At 42.8% G+C, this 19738-nt stretch overlaps 1 protein-coding gene across 3 annotated transcripts in view; it reads right to left on the bottom strand.

Moving 5' to 3' along the window:
* Positions 1 to 18575, bottom strand: part of MTMR10 (myotubularin related protein 10) — a 44514-nt gene extending 25939 nt beyond the window's left edge. For 2 of the 3 annotated variants that reach the window (XM_042475547.1, XM_042475548.1), the window contains exons 1-2: positions 18463 to 18575; positions 14065 to 14125 (exon numbers count right to left, since the gene is read on the bottom strand). In XM_042475547.1, the coding sequence (XP_042331481.1) occupies positions 14065 to 14125; positions 18463 to 18516 (115 nt within the window). In that variant the 5' untranslated portion in view covers positions 18517 to 18575. Of the gene's footprint in view, positions 1 to 14064; positions 14126 to 15622; positions 15968 to 18462 lie in introns of those variants that run through there. The other variant, XM_042475549.1, reaches the window with a different exon arrangement.
* Between the last annotated feature and the right edge of the window lie 1163 nt (positions 18576 to 19738).

Here is a 19738-nt window from a genome sequence, read left to right as displayed (position 1 = left end):
TCCAATGCCTTCTTAATATTTTGACAGTCACCAGAAACAAAACATTTCATTTAATCAACAGGTTAGGCATAACACTAAATGTTACTTTGCATTACCACATCCTAAAAACAGTTAAATATTTATTCGTAATGACTGAATGGTTTCTTTTTAAAAACAATTTATCTGTGTAGTGCGTAAAGGAGTCTGTTGCATTTTAATCTCGTATATTTTATATTCTATAGGTTAACTCAGCCAAAAAAAGAATCACTGATACCCACAGAACTGTGATGGAATAACTGTACTTGATGTGGAACCAAAAAGGTCAACCACATTGACACCACAGAGAAATGCCATCATGAAAGGTCAAGTAAGTGCAAACAAAATTTAATAGATGCTTCGCAGCATGGTTTGAAAACCTGCCCAAATGGTCTCCTTTGTTTCAAGGTTTCGGCAGTGCTTGCGTTAATTCATCTCTCATATTAATGACTGCTGTTCTTTTAAAGATGCGATTACATTTACTGCAAAGCATCATAGTCTCTGACTCAGAAAAGGGTTGCTTGTCCTTCCTTTTGTGAGATTATTTCAAATGCTAGAACTCACTTGTTCCAGTAAATTTCAGGGAGTGGACATCAACGTGTGTCATCGACAGACAGGAAAGGTCTAGGATATGATCTGGCAAAAAGGCATGGGAGCACAGGACCCATGATTTTTAAAGAAGTGGATGTAGGCTATCTTCATGCACTGAAACAAACACTAAGCAGAACAATCTACGGTCAGCCCTCCACATCTACTGCTTTGACTTTTGTGGATTATTTGCGTATTTGTTTAATATGTTCTCTAGGTCAGTGGTTCCCAACCTTTGGTCCTCCAGATGTTTTGGTCTTCAGCTCCTATAACTCCTGACTACTGGTCAAGTTGGAAGTCCAAAACAAATGGAGGACCAAAGGTTGGGAACCCCTGCTCTAGGTTCTCCAGCGCAACTCTGCTGGCAAGTGATCACAGAGTTGCGCTGGAAGACTTAGAGGTTACTAGAGAAAACACTTCTCATTTGTAGTGTGATTCAATGGTCAACTGCTGGCAGATGTTGACCATAGAGATTCCTAGAGAGGTGCTCTCTCAGGTAAGAATAGTGGTTTTTAATTTGTTTGCTGTTTTTCCACATTTACGAGGACCCTGGCGAATGTGGAGGGATGACTATAGTCAACAGGAAAAGACACTTGATCCAACGCTATTGAGAAATGGGCCATTGTTTGTTAGGTGTTACCTTCTTATGGCTCTCCAAGTCCCTCAGGGTACTCCAATGACTTCTAAAAGTAATTCTGGGGAGGTGATACCCCCAAACTATGCAAACTCCACTCCATTGCCATAGTGAACTGTAAGGTAGAGAAATGCAATGTTTGACAGTGGAACACACTCCCTCAGAGTGTAGTGGAGTCTCCTTCCTTGGAGGTCTTTAAGCAGAGGCTGGATGGCCATCTTTCGGGTATGCTTTGACTGAGATTTCCTGCATGGAAGGGGGGGCCCTTGCAGTCTCTTCCAACGCTACAATTCTATGATTCTATGAATGTTGCTTTGAAGGCTTCTTCTTTTGTGAAGGCAGTTTCTTGGGCCATAAACTACTTGCATGAAAACAGACGGAGGCAGCCTTGTTGATGTAAACCCAAGTGACAGATCCAAGGGAAGGGCTCGTCTGAATGATGTAAAGACAATACGCTTAACAGCTCCTCAGTGACAACATCACTCAGTGTACAAACTCTTTTGTATAATGGCTTTGACATCTACCAGGGTCTTGACTCCATCTAAAATATCCAGATAGGCTCAAGTTTGTAGGTCCACCAGTGTGATTCTGTGGTCAACCTCTGGCAGAAGTTGTACTTGGAAAGGTAGTGGAATGGCAATGCAAGGTGTTCTTCTCAGGTAAAAATATAGTGGTTTTTTATTTGCGGTTTTTCCGCTTTCACAGGGGTCTGGTGCCCCTAAAAAGTCCCTCCCCTAATGTGGAGGGACTTTTTCCCCCCAGCTGGCCAAATATTAGAAACTGTTCTCCATTGAAAACAAAGCATCTTTCGTTTAAAATACATTCTTTCATCAATATTATTTATTAAAACACTTCTAACACCTTTTCAACCTTACAGATAACAGGGACATGGAAACAAATTATTTTGGGAATGTTGAATTGGGGGGAGTACAGTTCCTCAAGGTCTTATAAGGGCCTAATGTGGCCCCCCACAGTTTCTCATCCCCGGTGCATAGACTTCTATAGCTATACACAAATCCATAAACAAAGACCAAGATACTCAAAGGTCAGTCTGAAGAAAAGATGAATTCATTTGCTTCTAACCCAAATTATGGTCTCCTGGTATTTTCAGCCAAGGAAGTCCTCACAAATGGAGCTGAATATTAAAAGCAGGGAGGGTTTATTAGCATGCATTGAGCATTTAAATGCAAATTTCCTCTAATCCACTTCTAAATGAATCGTCTGTTTGGTGTGCTCAGTAGCTATTTTGAAGTTCAAAAGGGAGGAATGCCATTTGGAGAAGATTCTACTTGTAAGCTCATGAAGTGCTTTCTGAAAATCCTTTTAGGGAATTTCCATAAGCACTTACAATGCAATAGTTGCCCCACAAGAGATCCGAGAAGTAATTGCAGACTGCTTTGTTAACTGTTGCCACCTGTTCAGATTTTATTCACTTTTCTTCTCTGTGAATTAATAGTTAAGATGGAAGGAAAGATGGCAAATTACTCCCAATACTGCTCCAAATGAGGCACTTTAATAACTAAGTGTGACAATCAAATTATCTGGTTAATGGAGAAATAAACTTAGTTCGTTAAGCTCTCTTGGCAGTGTGAATATTAACAGTCAGAGGAATCGGAGGGAAGGTGCGATGGCCCAGGAATATGGAAAACTGAGGGTGGGAGAGAGTAGGATTGGTGCAGGGATTGCTTTTGGTAGTATTAACAACTGGACCAAATAAGCTGACCATTCCTTAGAAAATGCATACTTCTCATTCAACTTCTCATTGTACAAATAGAAACACAAAGCAAGGTGCTGCAGGCTATGTTTCAGAGAAAGGAACTGCTAAGTCTACCTCTTGAGTATTTCTGGCCTCAGAAAACCCTTTTTATGGGGTCAACAGGTGACTTGAAGGCATACACACAATAACATTTTGTGACAATTTGGATAACCACAGTGATACCCTTGAAAACCATGTAGTGCATGCTATTGGTTGTATTTGTATTTTACCTGAAAGACACTTGATAAGTACAGTCGGATGCCTGGAGAAGGGTTTTCTCTAGGAACTTCTAGGTTCTCCAGAACAACTCTATGGTTTACTTCTGGCAGAGTTGCACTGGAGGGCCGAGAGATTCCCAGAGAGAATGTATGAATCAAATCCGCAAAAGTCAAAGCCCCAAATGTGGAGAGACAATTGTAACTGCTTTGTATTTTTGCATGAGCATCTGTGGATATATGTACAGTGGTACCCCGGGATACAAATGCGCCGCCTTACGAAATTTCCGGGTTACGAAAAAAATCCATTTAAAAAAACTGTTCCGGGTTACGAAGGTTTGTTCGGGTTACGAAAAAAATTTTGGTGCTTTTCGGCGCTATTTCGCACGAAATCGCGGCTTTTCCCCATTAGCGCCTATGGCTTTTTCGGCTTACGAAGCATTTCAGGTTACGAAAGCGGCGGCGGAACGAATTAAATTCGTAACCCAGGGTACCACTGTAAACCCATGTCTTTTGATGCAGAACAGAATGTGTGTGTGTGTGTGTGTGTGTGTGTGTGTGCGCGCGCTTCTTCAAGTTGCCTGTAAGTTTATGGCAACCCTAAGAATTTCCTTGAAAGGTTCCTGCTTAGTTTCCAAGATTAGATGAGATCTGGTGCCTATCTGTACACAGAATCATAGAGTTGGAAGAGACCGCATGGGCCATTCCTGCCATGCAGGAAATCCAAATCAAAGCATCCCCAGCAGATGGCCATCTAGCCTCTGCTTAAAGACCTCCAAGGAAGGAGACATGGATGGCTTCAATTCTCAAATCCAATATAACCCCCAGAGCGTAAAATCTCTTTAATCTAAAAGGAACTGTATTGCTCCAGAAAGCAAACCTAGGCTAGCGTTTCTTTCCACTTTCTGCATTCTGCTGAGGAGTCAAGACTTTTTGAGATTTTAGAGCTAAGGTGTGCCTTTTCAGCAGCACAGTCAGGTACACAGCAATTCCCAATTTACGCAAGATCTTCCAGCTACGAACGCACTTCACAACATCATTGTTGGATCATGACCCTGAGATACATTATGCACTCCATAATGATCATCACAGATATAGTAGCTGCCCAAAATTTAAAAACACACTTTAGAAGTCACTGCTTTCATCTGTTGCCAAGTCAGTCACAAATATTTTATGCAACAGAGCTGCAAAGCACCCAATTTGCTTAACAATGACACATGAAAGACTATGAAAACCCTTCTAAAAAACCAAAAGTGAGTCAGGGACGTAGCCAGGATTTTAGGAAGGGGGGGGGGGGTCCAGACTAAGTGCCACCATTATAATGGGGCTTGGGCGTGGCGGCGCAGCAGCACGCACCATTCATTTTTCTAATGGAAGGGCGGGGTCCGGACCCCAAGACCCCCCCTTTGGCTACGTCCCTGAGTGAGTTTAGAAATCTGTTTTATTGACTGAGTATTCGCATTATGAAAGTGAAATACAGATATACCTCAGTTAGTGACACTGATGTGTTCCTAGTGTATTCCAGCTTTGCTGCTGTTGTGTGCCTTCAAGTTGTTTCCGACTTATAGTGACAATGAGGCGAACCTATCATGGGGTTTTCTTGGGAGAATTTGCTCAGAGGGGTTTGCCACTGCCTTCCCTTGAGGCTGAGAGAATGTGACATTATTATTATTATTAAGCTTTATTTATATAGTGCTGTAGATTTGCACAGGGCTGTACATACAAACAATAAAATAGATATGAGTAAGGTCTCCCAGTGGGTTTCCATCATGGCCAGGCCAGAAATCAAACTCTGATATCCAGAGTCATAGTCCAGCGCTCAAACCACTGCAACACATTGGCTCTCCACAGAGTAGGTTACACATGCTATTAAAAATGTTCTCTTGATAACCATTTAAGTTGTTTGCAAAACTTGACTTCTCCATCCTTATAAACTCTTATTTTTCTCAATTTCAGTTATTTTATTTTTAAACTATAGAGCAGTAAAGTCCAGCATGGTGAATAATATTCCTTATTTTTTCTCAAGGCCAACATCTGCTAAGTCTTACACCTCTATTAAAAATTTAAGTGCTTTTCATTTTGCAAAGTGCTGGACGTTGCAAACTTCATATCAAAATTCAGAGGTGGAAGATCGCCAGCCCCTCTCCTCTTGCCAAGAAACCATATCGTTGTTATGAACCATTCGTAGGTCATTGGGCCAAGAATCCTGAGCCAACTTACTCACTGCAAATATTAATAAAAACAAGAGATAGTAAGCCTCATCTTAGAGCAAAAGAGGCTTGTCAGAGAAAGGGAAATACTTTTCCTATGAGGAATCCTAAGGTCACGCATGTCTGAATCATCTAAAAAACAAAGTAATTTCCCCTTCAGGAGATGTTCTTTCCTGAACACAAGTGTTCCCACCCAAAGTGCAACCTTATATATGTCTGCTTAGAAATAAGCCTGACTGAGATCAAAGAGGGGCTTACTGGGGCTGCAGACTACATACCTGGGAACAAGCCCCATTGATCTCCATGGGGATTGCTTATAAAGAGATGCCCAGTTGGTTGTGATCATTTCTGATCTATGGCTACTCAAAGGTGAACCTATCAAGGGGATTAGTTCAGAAGAGGTTTGCTATTGCCTTCCTCTGAGGCTGAGAGACTGTGACCTGCCCAAACTCACCTGATGGGTTTCCCCAGCTGAGTGGGATTCAAAACCTGGTCCCCCAGAGTCTATGGTCTGAAACACTGCATAAATAATCCAGTTTGAGACCACTTTAACAGCCCTGGCTCAGTGCTAGGGAATCCTGGGAATTGTAGTTTATTGTGGCACCAGAGCTCTTTCTGACAGAAGGCTCAATGTCTAACAAAACTACAGTTCCCAGAATTCCCTAGCATTGAGCCAGGGCAGAGAAAGCGGTCTCAAACTGGATTATTTCTGCAGTGTGTTTTGGACCTCAATCTGATACTGAAACCACTAAACTATGCTGGCTGTCATGCATAGTTTAGAGCTTGGAAGTGTTAATTTGGGGGCAAAATTTGGACAAAAAGTTATTTTTTGCACAATTATCATGGTATGTTGAGGGATTCGGAGAGCCATAGACCCAAAGGTAGTACTTGTCTCAAGTTCTCAGCTTGCACTGCGTCTCATGTATACATAGGACTATATTTTAAGGTTTATTTAATCAAGTGGGAGCCTTTGTAGAAAATGTATAATCTGAATTATATGAAGTATAAGAGCACATGCGTTCTCAGGCAATTCAGTAATTTGTGTCAGTTCAAGGCTTAATTTAAAGCAGGCTTGCTTTATAGTTGTACCTATCTTTAAAATCTTGTATGCATGTTCTGTTTGAGGAGGTAGATATGCGGAAAAGAAGGCTGCTCTGTGAATCATTCTAACCTCATAATAACCAAAAGTAGTAATTCAACCCCACGAGCAGAACCACAAATGCAAAAAACCTATTTCAGTTTGTATATTATAACACTGTTTCCATAATTAAACTCTGATTTAGAAGCAAGAGCAATCATATTGTGCTTACAGTTAACATATTTATAGAACTGGTAATAAAGGATAGTGCCACAGAAAACAAGCCATTCAAATGCTGGCTTCAAATGCTGAAGGCCACCTAAATTTGACTGAGGAGGGAGAGGAGATAGAAAGTATTATGTGAGCAAGGCAGGACAGGTATGAATTCCACCTTTTTGTTACCGGAAAGTAAAAATCAAGTCAAAAAAAATTATCTACCTCAATCTGCCGATGTGTTAATCTCTGTACAGTATTTTTTTAAAGCATGCAAACTAATTGCACGCAGTAGCAAATTAAATGTATCTACTTACAATGATTTGAAACTTTGAAGACCTTAGATCCATACTTAAAATGCTTCATTCCATCAGTTCATGTGCCATTTGAACTACAGAACTTTTAGTTGCATTAAGGTGCAATGCTAAAAAAACAAGGTGTAGTTTGCCTCTCCTTGTAAACACGGAAAGACATTGCACAAGCTAGCTGTGAAGTCCAGAATTTACCAGACAGAAGGTGAGGCTATTACCGGACGAAACAATGTTAACACCATTAGATGGAAAACACATTCGTTCAGTTGACCACTGGCTGAATGTTATTTCCTCAACAGCATGTTTCATGTGACCCATTGTACCCTAGTTGGAAAGCTCAGTCTACATACCCCGAAGGCACCAGATCCCATTTAATCTTAGGAGCGATGCAAGGTCAGACCTGGTTAGTAATTTAATGGGGGCTGTTGTTGTTGTGCGCCTTCAATTCGTTTGCCGCTTGCGGTGATCCTAGCATGGGTTTTTCTTGGCAAGGTTTGGTCAGAGGGGATTTGTCAATATCCAGCGTGGGAGGCATGAATCATTAGAAGAGACAATAATGCTAGGAAAGGTTGAGAGGAGCAGAGAGGGAGATAGCAATAGCAAGTACTGTATATGTATAAGTCTAGAGGTTTTATCAAAAAATTGACTCAATAAACCTAGGTCAACCTAACAACAACAACAAAGGCTATACTCAGAGAAGGGCAATGGCAAACCCTGCCAAGAAAACATACACACACACACACACACACACACACACACACACACACCCTACTTGGAAAGTTTGACCCCATCTATAAGTTCTATCCATCCATTAAAAGTTATGCACATGATCCTATATATGATCTACATATCTCAAGCATGTTGTAGGTTTAGCAGCACAAATGTGATCGGGATCCTGGGCACACTTTGCCCATTCAACCCAACATCCACTGACTGGTTATTTTCTCAATGGACAAATTATTGTTGAACAGAAGTTTTCTATTCTATTGAAAGAAAGAATGAGGATGTTGGACCTTCTTTGAGCAGCTTGACAAAGGGAAAAAAAAGGAAGTATTTGAGATCCTCTGATCTTGCAGCTACAGGCAACCAGAACAAACATCCTGGAAATAGCCTGACAGAGAATCAAAATTACATGGATCGCCTCAAACCCAATGATTTAATCTCAGAATTACAGGCCTGGAAGAACCCTGCTTCCCTCTGTCAAGCCACATCAACAACAATCTCCTGAAATGACAGTACATTTCAAACAATGCTGTCATGTACAAAGAAACGGCACTCAACACAACATTGTCACAAATACACTTGCTGACAACTCTTGGCAGGCTGCTCTGGAGTCCAGAATCCTTCCTTAGACTCCTTTTTGCAGATCACAAGGATGCTAATCCTCAGATAAACACGAGGTGGTTCTGGTTTGGATTGGTGACAGATGATCATGCTAACTTCAACAGATCCTTCTGGTATTTTGGACTTTGGCTCCCAGAATCCCAGACCACTGGCAAAGAGGACGGAGGCTTCCGAGAACCGAAGTCCAAAACATCTGGAGGCCCAGAGTTTGGAAGTCACTGGACTACATGATCCATGGGGTCACCTTCCTTCTCTACGTTTCTATGTTAGCCTACACATTGTAAATGTGTAATGAGGAATAAACTCTTCTAGAATATGGCCACATAGCCCGAAAAACCTACAAAAAACATTGTAAACAGCTTAGGGAGTGCTTAGGTGCACTGATAAGCGGTATAGAAATGTACTTGCTATTGCTATGTTTCATGCTGGCTGCAGGTTTCAGGGACTTGTACTCCAAAAAGATAACATTTCCTAGTCATGATCCCAATGCTAAGGCTAAGAGGATTGAATTGACCGTGTGTGTGTCTTATTTATTTACTGCCTTTCACCGGCTACAGGAGCCAAATAGCTTGGGATCTCTTAAAAGGGATGGGGGAAAGAAAACACAATCCTCAAGCTTGCTGTCAGATCACCTTCCGAGGTATAATCCTGCAAAAGGGGTGGGTGGGTGTCAGAATAGGCCTCAGACTTGAGGAATTCCCATGAAACTCTTTGAGAAAACCAATGAAGGGCTACTGGACTATATTGACATTTCTGGGGGGGAAACTTGTTTCATATTACTCCTTGTAAGAGGAGATTATCCTCTCAAGGTTCCATGTCAAATTGGGAAGTCAGCAATACAGTGGTACCCCGGGATACGAATTGATCGCGTTACGAAATTTCCGGGTTACGAAAAAGTTAGATTGGAAAAAACTGTTCCGGGTTACGATGTTTTTTTTGGGTTACGAATTTTTTTCGGCGCGAAATTCAAACGCGCGGCTTTCCAGCGCTAACGGAAAGCCCTTTTCGGGTTGCGAAATTACTCGGGTTACGAACGGAGCGGCGGAACGAATTAATTTCGTAACCCGAGGGAGCACTGTATTTCTATCTTAACAACTTATTTGCTTGATGTTATAGACCTTACTCAATAGAAATCACTACAGCCCCAACTCCGATGAAGTAAATGAACTAATTTCCCCTTAAGCAGATATAAGAGGCTTTTCTGTGTCTTCTGCCGGACCACCTGCTGCGGATCTCCTCTGCATATCAAAAACAATTTGTCACAGGAGACAGATGTTTTGTTTGGAGGATAGAAAGAAACTGAGTTGTTGATAGACGCTCTCAAATCCCGTTTATATGTCTATGATAAGGCTACACAGAACCTGAATGTTTTAGAGTTCCTATTATCTGTGACCAAACCACACAGAGATCAGATGTTAGGGATCTTGAAGTATTGTGTAAATAGAATATTTTTATATTTCATGGTTAAAATAATGGTTGCACACTGCACAAATCAATTGTACACTAATTTTCCAATGGAGAAATACCTAACACCAGATGGAATGAGGGAGGGGAAAAAAAGAGAGAAAAGGATAGTCTTTCTATATTTAGGATAAATCTCACCACCCTGAACTAAAAAGCATAAAATCCATATTCTAGGCAATAAACTAACCCAACCACAACCCATCTGTGTCTCTGAGCAAAATGTTGACAGTACCAGAATGCATGCTTTTGTTATTAATAAAGAAAGATGCAGTATACTTGGACTTGACAGTGTGGGAAAGAAAAGAAAAAACCAAAACATGAATATAAAGAAATACACATCTATGACAAGAAATGAAAGATAATTATTCGAATGTATGGATGCTCATATCAAAGCCCCTTAAGTCAACTTGCTTCAGCTGGATTTATTTAACTATTTGGACATATAAAGCATGCTATGTAAGAAGGCAGAGGCAGGCAAACAAACAGCTGAATCTGGGGAAGATTGTAAGCACAATGGCATATTTTAAAGCCTCCAGCGTTAAAATTCAACATGGAACGTCTCAAAAGGGATGATGCTAGCCAAAGATTCCTAAGCAAGCATGGAAGAAGTAAGGGGAAATGGCTAGAACAAGCCAGGAAGATCCACAGGAAAGTGGAGAACGGCGCTGACTACAAGCAGAGCGAATTACATTCAGAAAAAAGGTTTTGAAAAATTATCATAATAAAAAATTATCATAATAATAAAACTGGCACCTTTAACAGGAAAGGTCAAACAAGGACTCAGGGATTTTCAAAAAGCACTTGTTCTTCTATGGCTGGGATGGGCGACTGCCATCCATATGCCGTTGTCCTTTAACGCCCTTAATCCTCTACCACTGTTTACGCTAGCTAAGGCTGATGGAAAGTGTGAAGTCCATCAATATATGGAGGAACAACTGCACAATCCTCTTGTACCAAACTCCCCACCATCACCACCAGCACCTTAACTCTTTGCAGGATTTGGGCTTGTCATCCAAGCCCATCTGCCTGTTCCACTTCTGTACTGTCTCCCAGTACCTGCCCAGCGCAGAGAAAGCTATTGCCAGATGTGGCCCATTAGTCCCTTAACCATTTGCTATGGGAAAGCCAGAAAGGCCAGATGCTATTGACTGGGCATCTGGAAAGAGTGGAAAAGGACAGAATGGCGTGTAAACATTAGTAAACCTCTATAGTAAGCCTTCTGCTAAGACAGTATTTCTGAACAGGACAAACCAACAACAGCCAAGTGCATCATAACAATTAAAGAACAATGACTCTTTAATGCAGAGGCAGAGAGGGGCTGAAGTACCATGAAGGCACCAAATTGCCTCTGATTGTGGAAGCTAAGCAGGTCAGCTCTGGTTAGTACTTGGAGGGATACTACCAACAAATACCAGTTGCTGAAGGGTGTATTTCAGAAGGAACTGGCAAAACCATCCCTGAATATTCCTTGAAACTCATAGGGTGGCCACAAGTCAATAGGTGGCTTGAGGGCACATACACACATACCCAAAGAGAGGGGTGAAAAGCAAAGTGCAAAAGGATGTTCTGACACCATTTTTCCTTCTTGGGCAGAGAGACACACTCGGCTGCACTTCCGCTGCACCTACATTAAGACACTGAATGCAAAACATTTTAAGCCAGGGTTGGAATTTAGCTTAGAAGACGCCAGGGAACAGTTTTACTGCAGGTATATGCAAATTAAAACTAAAATAGGCACATGTCATACAGTAAATATGACAGTAAGTACTGCTTTAGATGTTATCTTGAAGTGGGGGGTATGCAATGCCCACGTTAGTTGTAAGAAGGACAGAAAGGGAAGGGGTACAAATGCAATCCTTTTCCAGCCTATCACCCAAAAGCAGGACAGGATTGAAGGAATAAGCCAGGGGTAGGCAACCTGCGGCCCGCGGGCCGGATGCGGCCCGGCAAGGCCTTGGGACTGGCCCCCGGCCTGGTCCTGCCACCGACTGCCGCTGGGGCCTTTGGGGGGCAATTGTCTATAGAAGCCTCAGAAACATGCATTTATATTCACATTTTTAAAAAAAATCAGCAATTTTTTTTGCGTGTCCTCCATTTTTTTTTTTTAAAAGTGTCTTCCATTTGAAAATTTTGTCCTACATTTGTCCTGGTTTATTTATATATTTATATTTTTTTTTAAATTATTTAATTATTTATTTTTTGGCTTCGGCCCCCCAGTTGTCTGAGGGACAGCAACCTGGCCCTCGGCTCAAAAAGGTTGCCTACCCCTGGAATAAGCAATATATGCATCAAATGTCTTTCAGGCTACAATTACAGTTTTCCAAAGGCTTTTTTTTTTTTTTTTTTGCAGCCCTTTTCCTCTTTGAAAAATCTCCCCCTTTTCCCCTTAAAAGCAGTCTTCCAGTGTGCCAATACATGCTAATCCCCCTTCAGTAATACACACTAATCCACCCTTTGCAGGATCAACAAGCCTTAACCAGCGATCTGTTTTTCCAGCCCACGAAAACTGCCTCCCACTGTTCCTTGTCTTTTCAGAAGGCTGCCCAAATACATTCCACAGGTCAAAGTTTCAGCAGCAGCAACGAATGCAGAAATCTGCACCATCCTTGAGAATAAGGAAACAGAATTCTTCTAACTTAAAAAGTCTGAGAGAGGTATAACCATATAAGCTAACTTACAGGCACAGTTTTGCCTGATCTGCTTGCAAAGCATGTTTACAGACTGTCAAGCTAAAATTATCTGGGAACTGGTCCCTGGGGGACGGTCGGCCTGTTTCTACCTATACAGGATTCCTTCAAGACTTCGGCAACACACAATTCAGCAACTGTTCCCACCTCCCACAAGGCTGGGAAGCAGTAGCTAAATTGCCAAGTGTGGAGAAATCTCAAATACCAACAAATCACAGAGGCATGAAAAATGAGGCTGTGTCCACTGGAGTGGAATGTATATTATGACAGAACGCAGCTACAGCACAGAAAGCACAAACCAGCATCTTCCTGTATTAGTGACACATCAGTTGTGGCAAAGCTAAAGACAGGATGACTGTTAGGTGAAAGCTCAGCATAGAAACAGCCCAATTAAAACACCATGGCTACTTAAAGGACTTAAATCACTGTATAGAAATACCTAGGGGTAGCTGTGTTGACCATATAGCAATTCATGATACCTTTATTGGGCCAACCAAAATGCACAATGCACAAAATCCATGCTTGCAACATGTAACTGTACATTTTGGTTGTCCCCATAAAGTTATCATTGCTTGGAGGTTATTGGATATATAAAAATACTTTCATTAAGAAACTGGATGTGTTAGAGGCAGAAATAAAATGAAGCAAATAGGGACAGGTCCTTACAAACACTCTACAAGCAATTCAATGACTTTCAGCAAGCCTTTTATCAAAAACTAACAACAGGCCCACGTGAAACAAAAGAACTAGGCCAAGTAAGCCATGTATATGTAATATATATGTGTGTGTTTTGCACTTTCTAGAGACCACTTGAAGGCTTCTTCGAGAAAGCCTTCAGAGATGACTTTCTCTCTTACCAGCCTCCACTCTCCTTATGCTTTCCATTTCGGTGGTCAAACCTACAGAACTATGATGGTAACTGGATAAGTGGTGAAGCAAGCATAATCCACTCTCCCCTTTTCTCCCTCTTTGGTGTTCACACATTCTCAGTAAGGGATTCTGCTGTTTCCTTGCCTGTTGCAGGTATGTACAACAGTAGGATCAGATAGAGAAGCTAAACAGGACATACCAGTGACTCAGGTGTATAAAAAATCATCACAGACAGCGACTAACCAATTTTGCCTTGGGTTACCAGCTAATTAATCAAATCTAGTGATGTGTTTGTCCCTTGGACACAGTTGCGAGCTGCAGAGGAGCAGACATGAGTAGATTTATCAAATGCTCAGCATACAATTTGATAAATCTACCACAATTTCTTCAACAAAGACCGGACAACCAGAGTAACCTCACAAGGAGGAAAGGAAAACACAAAAGGTTTGCACTGCACACGTGAAAACGTGCAAAGCAAAATGAAAAGTTATAGTATTCAAGCTACTCAATGCAAGTATGAAAGAAGGCTCCAATTTCAAAACAAAAAGGAAAGCCGGTGCCTGAATACAGACTGGGTGCTGCAGAATACCAACAAAGGTCTTCTGGCATTTTAAAAACAAATGCTGCAATAGAAACTGTGTGGGACAAAGCCCATGTCAACAAACAAAAGGACACTTACCTGGCAAAAGAACTGGCTCCAGCTTCTTAAGCCTAGGCTCAGGCGCCATCTTGTCTTCAGCCTGAAACACAGCAGCAATAAGAGAGGTAAGTATCTTAATACTTAAGATGGTTTTCAAATCTCTCACGGAATCCAGCAACAAAATATGTGTGTGTGTGTGTGTGTGTGTTCACTAACAGGGCTTACCCATAATAACCATATCAATCTTCCAGAAACTACAGAACTGTGATTTTCCAATGAATTGTATGCACAAGGTTTCTTATCAGCTAAGTTTCACATACTACACCAGCAAACACCTGTTTTACACCCTTCTGTCAAGAGGGCACTAGAATCCCAGTTTAAAAATCACATTTTTCCCTATCAGAGGTGTGGCTGAATACATTCATTTGTTATGCACACACTCTTTAGATAAATATCTAAACACCCAATGGAACTGCCCTTGGTTTCAGAAAGTTATAGCATTACATTTGCTGCCTGCAGGAAACACAATATACAACCTTATGCTTACAACATGTTTGACATTTTTGCAAGTATTTTAGCTCAGCTGAGATTAACATGGTAAAGGAATAAGCCAGGGCTCCATGATCAGAGGCATACTGGCACCCACTTCCCAAACGCTTCTACTTGCAGCGAGAGCAGCTAAACAAAGCATGGGCAAAGTCCATAGTTGTTGCAATGTGGGAATCCGACAGCAAACCAGCACTGCTGAGTTCCTTCCCTCATGTCAAAGTCAGATAATTAACCAGAGAAGAAAGTCTGGATTAATGCTCTGTCTGAGCAGACGGAGAAACAAGCCTGGCTGTTTCATATGCACAACAAACAGAGACAGAAAATGCCATGCTCTGGTGAGGTTTCTGTCTACAACAGGAAAAATTAACCACCATATACCAATATGCTGGCTTGTCTAGGACATGCTAGAAATCTGATGAATTCCTGTTTTCAGTCAAATCCAAATGCAGTCAACATGCTTAACAAGTCGGCACATGAAAGACTGGAAGTACGCACAGATCTTTTGTGATCAGAAGCCTAAAAGGAGTAATTTGGGGGCAAAGGGAAACAGATTTGGGAATCCTCCGGGAGTGGTGAGGCACTGCAATTGTGAAAAAAGCTCTCCGTTACAAAATGCACCAAGTTGTTTTGTAGTTCAATGTAAGGCAGACGATGAAACTTTTTCCCCCCAAGCTTCCCAGTCATTCGAAAAACATGTAAGCACTTTAGCACTGCCTCTTTTGTTGTTCTTGTGTGTGTTAAGCCTAATGTTCCAGCTACTTCTTTTTCATTTCCTTTCAGTTTGTGTACATAGGCTTTCCAGTTATTCTGACAGTAAGCCGACTGATGTGGTATAATAAATAATTAAGTACTACTCTCTTTGAAACGTTTAACGCCAGTAATTGAATACAAATCTGTCAATCCCTTTTGAAAATGGCATGCCCAAAAACAATACCGTAAACAACTGTTGCTTTATTATTTTTTCATTAGTGTCTTCAAAACTGTCTCGAGAGAAAGAGGAGGAGGAAGATGTTCTTCCACATCAGAGAAGAAAGTCCCAAATGGTTACCTAGAGAGAGAAGATGGGCAAGATGTCCAGGTCTTTCTTATTCCTCTAGAACAGCTGCTGGAACAGCCTGCAATCTGCAGTCTTCATCACAAGCTCTGCCAATTAATATGGCAGCATCCTGGGATGCAAAATTACAAAACACTGCCCACAGAACCTGCCACCGAAGGCTAATGACTGGGAAGCAAGGAGAGATATAGTGTTAAGCATATAAAATTATGCCCAGTGTGCAGAGAACCAACAGGTGGAAGGTTCCCCCATGCTTTCATAATATTCAGAGCCATCCAGTGAAGTTGAATGTCAAGAGATGCAGATGAAAGCAAATACTTTCTCACATTAACTGTGAGATTTGCTATCACAAGATTTAGTGACTGTCACCAGCAAGGAGAATTTGAAAAGAGAGCAGGCCAAACTCACAAAGGATCATCGATCAGGGTGGATATACACTGCAGCCTCTTTGGTTTTGCTTGTATGTATACAAGTATGACAAGTGACAACAACCATGAAATTCAACAAGGTATTGCACTTAGAGCGGAAAAATGAAATGCACAGATATAGGATTATGGGGGACACCTGGCTAAATGAGACTACATGTGAAAGGGATCTGGGAGTCCAAGTTGACCACAAGTTGAGCATGAGTCAACCGTGTGATGTGGCAGCGAAAAAGACCAATGCGATTTTAGGCTGCAACAATAGAAGTATAGTGTCTAGATCAAAGGAAGTAATAGTGCCACTGTATTCTGCTCTGGTCAATATTGTGTCCAGTTCTGGGCTTCACAATTTTAAAAGGATGTGGAGAAACTGGAGGTATGTGTCCAAATAAGAGCAACTAAAATGGTGAAGGGTCTGGAAACCATGAAGCCCTTTGAGGAGGGACTTAGGGAGCTGGGGATGTTTAGCCTGGAGAAAAGAAGATTAAGAGGTGATATGATATCCCTGTTTAAATATTTGAAGGGATGTCATATTGAGGAGGGAGCAAGCTTGTTTCCTGCTGCTCCAGAGACTAGGATCTGGAGCAATGGATGAAAGCTACAGGAAAAGAGATTCCAGCTCAACATTAGGAGGAACTTCCGGAGAGTAAGGGATATTTGACAGTGGATCAAACTCCCTCGGAGTGTAGTGGAGTCTCCTTCCTTGGAGGTCTTTAAGTAGAGGCTGGATGGCCATCTGTCAATGGGGATGCTTTGATTGAGAGTTCCTGCATGGCAGAAGAAGGGGGTTGGACTGGATCGGGGCTTTTGGGGTCTCTTCCAACTCTGTGATTCTATGATTTTGTGACCAAAAAACAGGATCTCCTAAGGCAGATGAAGCCCTGGTGGTTCAGTGGTTAAATGCCAGTATTTCAGCCACAAGGTTGTGAGTTCGATCCCAGAGGTTGAGTCAGCCTTCCATCCTCTCGCAGGTTGGTAATATGAGCATCCAGCTTATTGGAGGCAATGGGCTCACAGGCTGCAAAGCGCTTATAATGTGCTGGGTTCACTACGAAGCAGTACAGAAACGTAAATGCTTTGTGAAGTCGAAGGCTTCCACGGCCGGCATCCATAGTCTTTTGTGGGTTTTTTTGTGCTCCGTGGCCATGTTCTAGAAGAGTTTGTATCCCTGACGTTTCGCCAACGTCTGTGGCTGGTGTCTTCAGAGAACGCTGCCATGGAAGAGAGCTGATATACATACAAACTGTGTGACCCTGGGTAGATTAACATGGAAATCACTCCTGCCTACCCAGGGTCACAAGGTATACGTTCTCCACTCTCTTCCATGCCAACCATCTCTGAAGACGCCAGCCACAAATGCTGGTGACAACCCACTCTTCCAGAACATGGCCCCACCGCCTGAGAAAACCTACACAGACCTATGTTAATGCTATTGCTACGAAGTGTAATCATTGCGCTCTCTGCGTGTGTTGTGAAAAGGCCCAGAGAAAGGTAGGATCCCTGACTACTCTCTCTCTCTCTCTTTTTCCCTGATAGGGGTGAAAAGAGGATCCTCTCCTTCCCGCCGAAGACTTTGTGCTCGTTCTCAAATCAATTCAGGGCGGGAGCCACAGGTTTAAAGAAACAAACAAGAGAGTCAGCAAGCAAGTTTTAGCAGGCATGTGCCAGCCTTTCCTTTTCCCATTCCCTTTCTGGCGGTGTCTGCGCACGTCGTGGAAAAAGGAGAAGGAGGAGAAAAAGGAGCCACCCTTTTTAATACACACACACATATATATATATATATGGGAACTCACTAGTCCCCAGGCCAGACTTTTAGGTCTGTTACAGACAGGTCAAAACAAAGCTGCTTCGAGTCACTTTGGTGTTATGGTATTTCAAGTGCGTCTCCCAAAGAACATCCTCAGACATCGTGGGCCTCTGTCTATTGCAGTGGTTCCCAACCTTCTTGATGCCGCAACCCTTTAATACAGTTCCTCATGTTGCGGTGACCCAAACCCATGGAGTTATTTCCATTGCTGCTTCATAACTGGAATCCAATAGGTGTTTTCCAATGCTCTATGCCACCTCAAAGGGGTCCTGACCCACAGGTTGGGAACCAGTGGTCTATTGGGACTCCTTCCACACAAACACACCCCAAATGGTAACTATTCCCCTCACAACCCTTTAGTGACAACAACTTACTCCACAAATCCTCCCCCAAGAAGTAAGTGTACCCTCGTATTAGTATTTACTTCACTCAGCCAAGCAGCAACTAAGCCCCCCCAACCCTTAATGATAACCATAACAGACATTAGCAATTCATTATCATCGCTCCACATGTTATTGTTATCAGCGTTAACAATGCTGCTGCCATTGACTTCTACATGGCACAGAGTGGCTTCCTCCTTCCTCTCTCCATTGACTTTCTTTTACCTGAGGCAAAAGGTAGGACTTGAAGGTGGGCTTCGGGGGCTTCAGGGAGAACATGACGCCGGCGCTGCTTCTCTGCTCAGAGCTCCCTCTGAAGAGTGGCCCTCAGAGGCTCCGCCCCCCCCCGGCCCTCTCACGTGACCCAGCTCTTCTTCCTCAGGGAAGGACCAATGGGAGAACGTGGCTCTACGCTTTCCCCGCCCTAGCTTCCAGGGATAGGCTGAGGGAAATATGGGCGGAGACACAAAGAACCAATAGGAATGCGTGATTTTTCTCTATCCCCGCCTACCTGACGTCCACAGAAAAAAGACCAATAGGAAGGCGCGGTTCTCCTCTTTCCCCGCCTCTTTCTGCCGCAGCGTCCAATGAGGGGAAAGGAGGGAGGGGCCGCAGCCAAAGAAAAGAACCAATAGGAAAGCGCGGCTCTCCTCTTTCCCCGCCCCTTCCCTGACAAGCGAAGTAAAGGGCTGAGGGGGAAATAAGGGAGGAGCCATAGCCAAGGGGAAGGACCAATAGGAATGCGTGATTTTCCGCTATCGCCGCCTACTTGACGTCCAATTAGAGGCCAAATGGAGTCTAGAAGAAAGGACCCAATAGGAAAGCGCAGTTCTCCTCTTTCCCCGCCTCCTCCCGCTTCGGCGTCCAATCACAGGGCTGAAGGGAAAAGGGCGGGGCCACAGCCAAAGAAAAGAACCAATGGGAAAGCGCAGTTCTCCTTCCCCCCCGCCTCCTCCCGCCTTGACGTCGACTCGACCGGAAAAGTGAAGGACTGAAGGCAAGGATGGGCAGGGCCACAGCCAATAGGGAAAGTATGACAAGTGACGTCATGGATGACGCACTGAGGCCCCGCCTTTATTTCCTAGCAACCCCTATGGGCGGGGCAAAACACAAAAATAGGGGGCTGGAGGGAGTCGACCGGACGGGGGTTCGGAGGGGACAAAAATGTAGAATGCAGTGACGTTGGATTTTTTCCCCCTTTAATAGTGTATGGAAGACCTCTCTGTGGAAACAATGAATACAGTTTGGCCCCACTTTAAGTGCTGCAGCACCGTCCTATGGAATCCTGGGATTTGTAGTTTTGTGGGGGCATAATGGTTGGGATTTCAGATAAATAAACTTTTTTATTGTTGGAATACTTGGAGATAGAGTTGTGTCAGGAGAGTGTGTAGCACAGGGCTCCTTTTGAAAGGGATCTAGGAGTCCTAGTAGGTCACAAGTTGAACATGAGCCCACAGTGTGGCGCGGCAGCCAACAAGCCTAATGCGATTCTAGGCGGCAT

Source organism: Sceloporus undulatus, chromosome 6 (assembly GCF_019175285.1).
Source record: "Sceloporus undulatus isolate JIND9_A2432 ecotype Alabama chromosome 6, SceUnd_v1.1, whole genome shotgun sequence".
Lineage (NCBI taxonomy): Eukaryota > Metazoa > Chordata > Lepidosauria > Squamata > Phrynosomatidae > Sceloporus > Sceloporus undulatus.
This window is presented reverse-complemented; position numbering and strand designations above follow the sequence as displayed.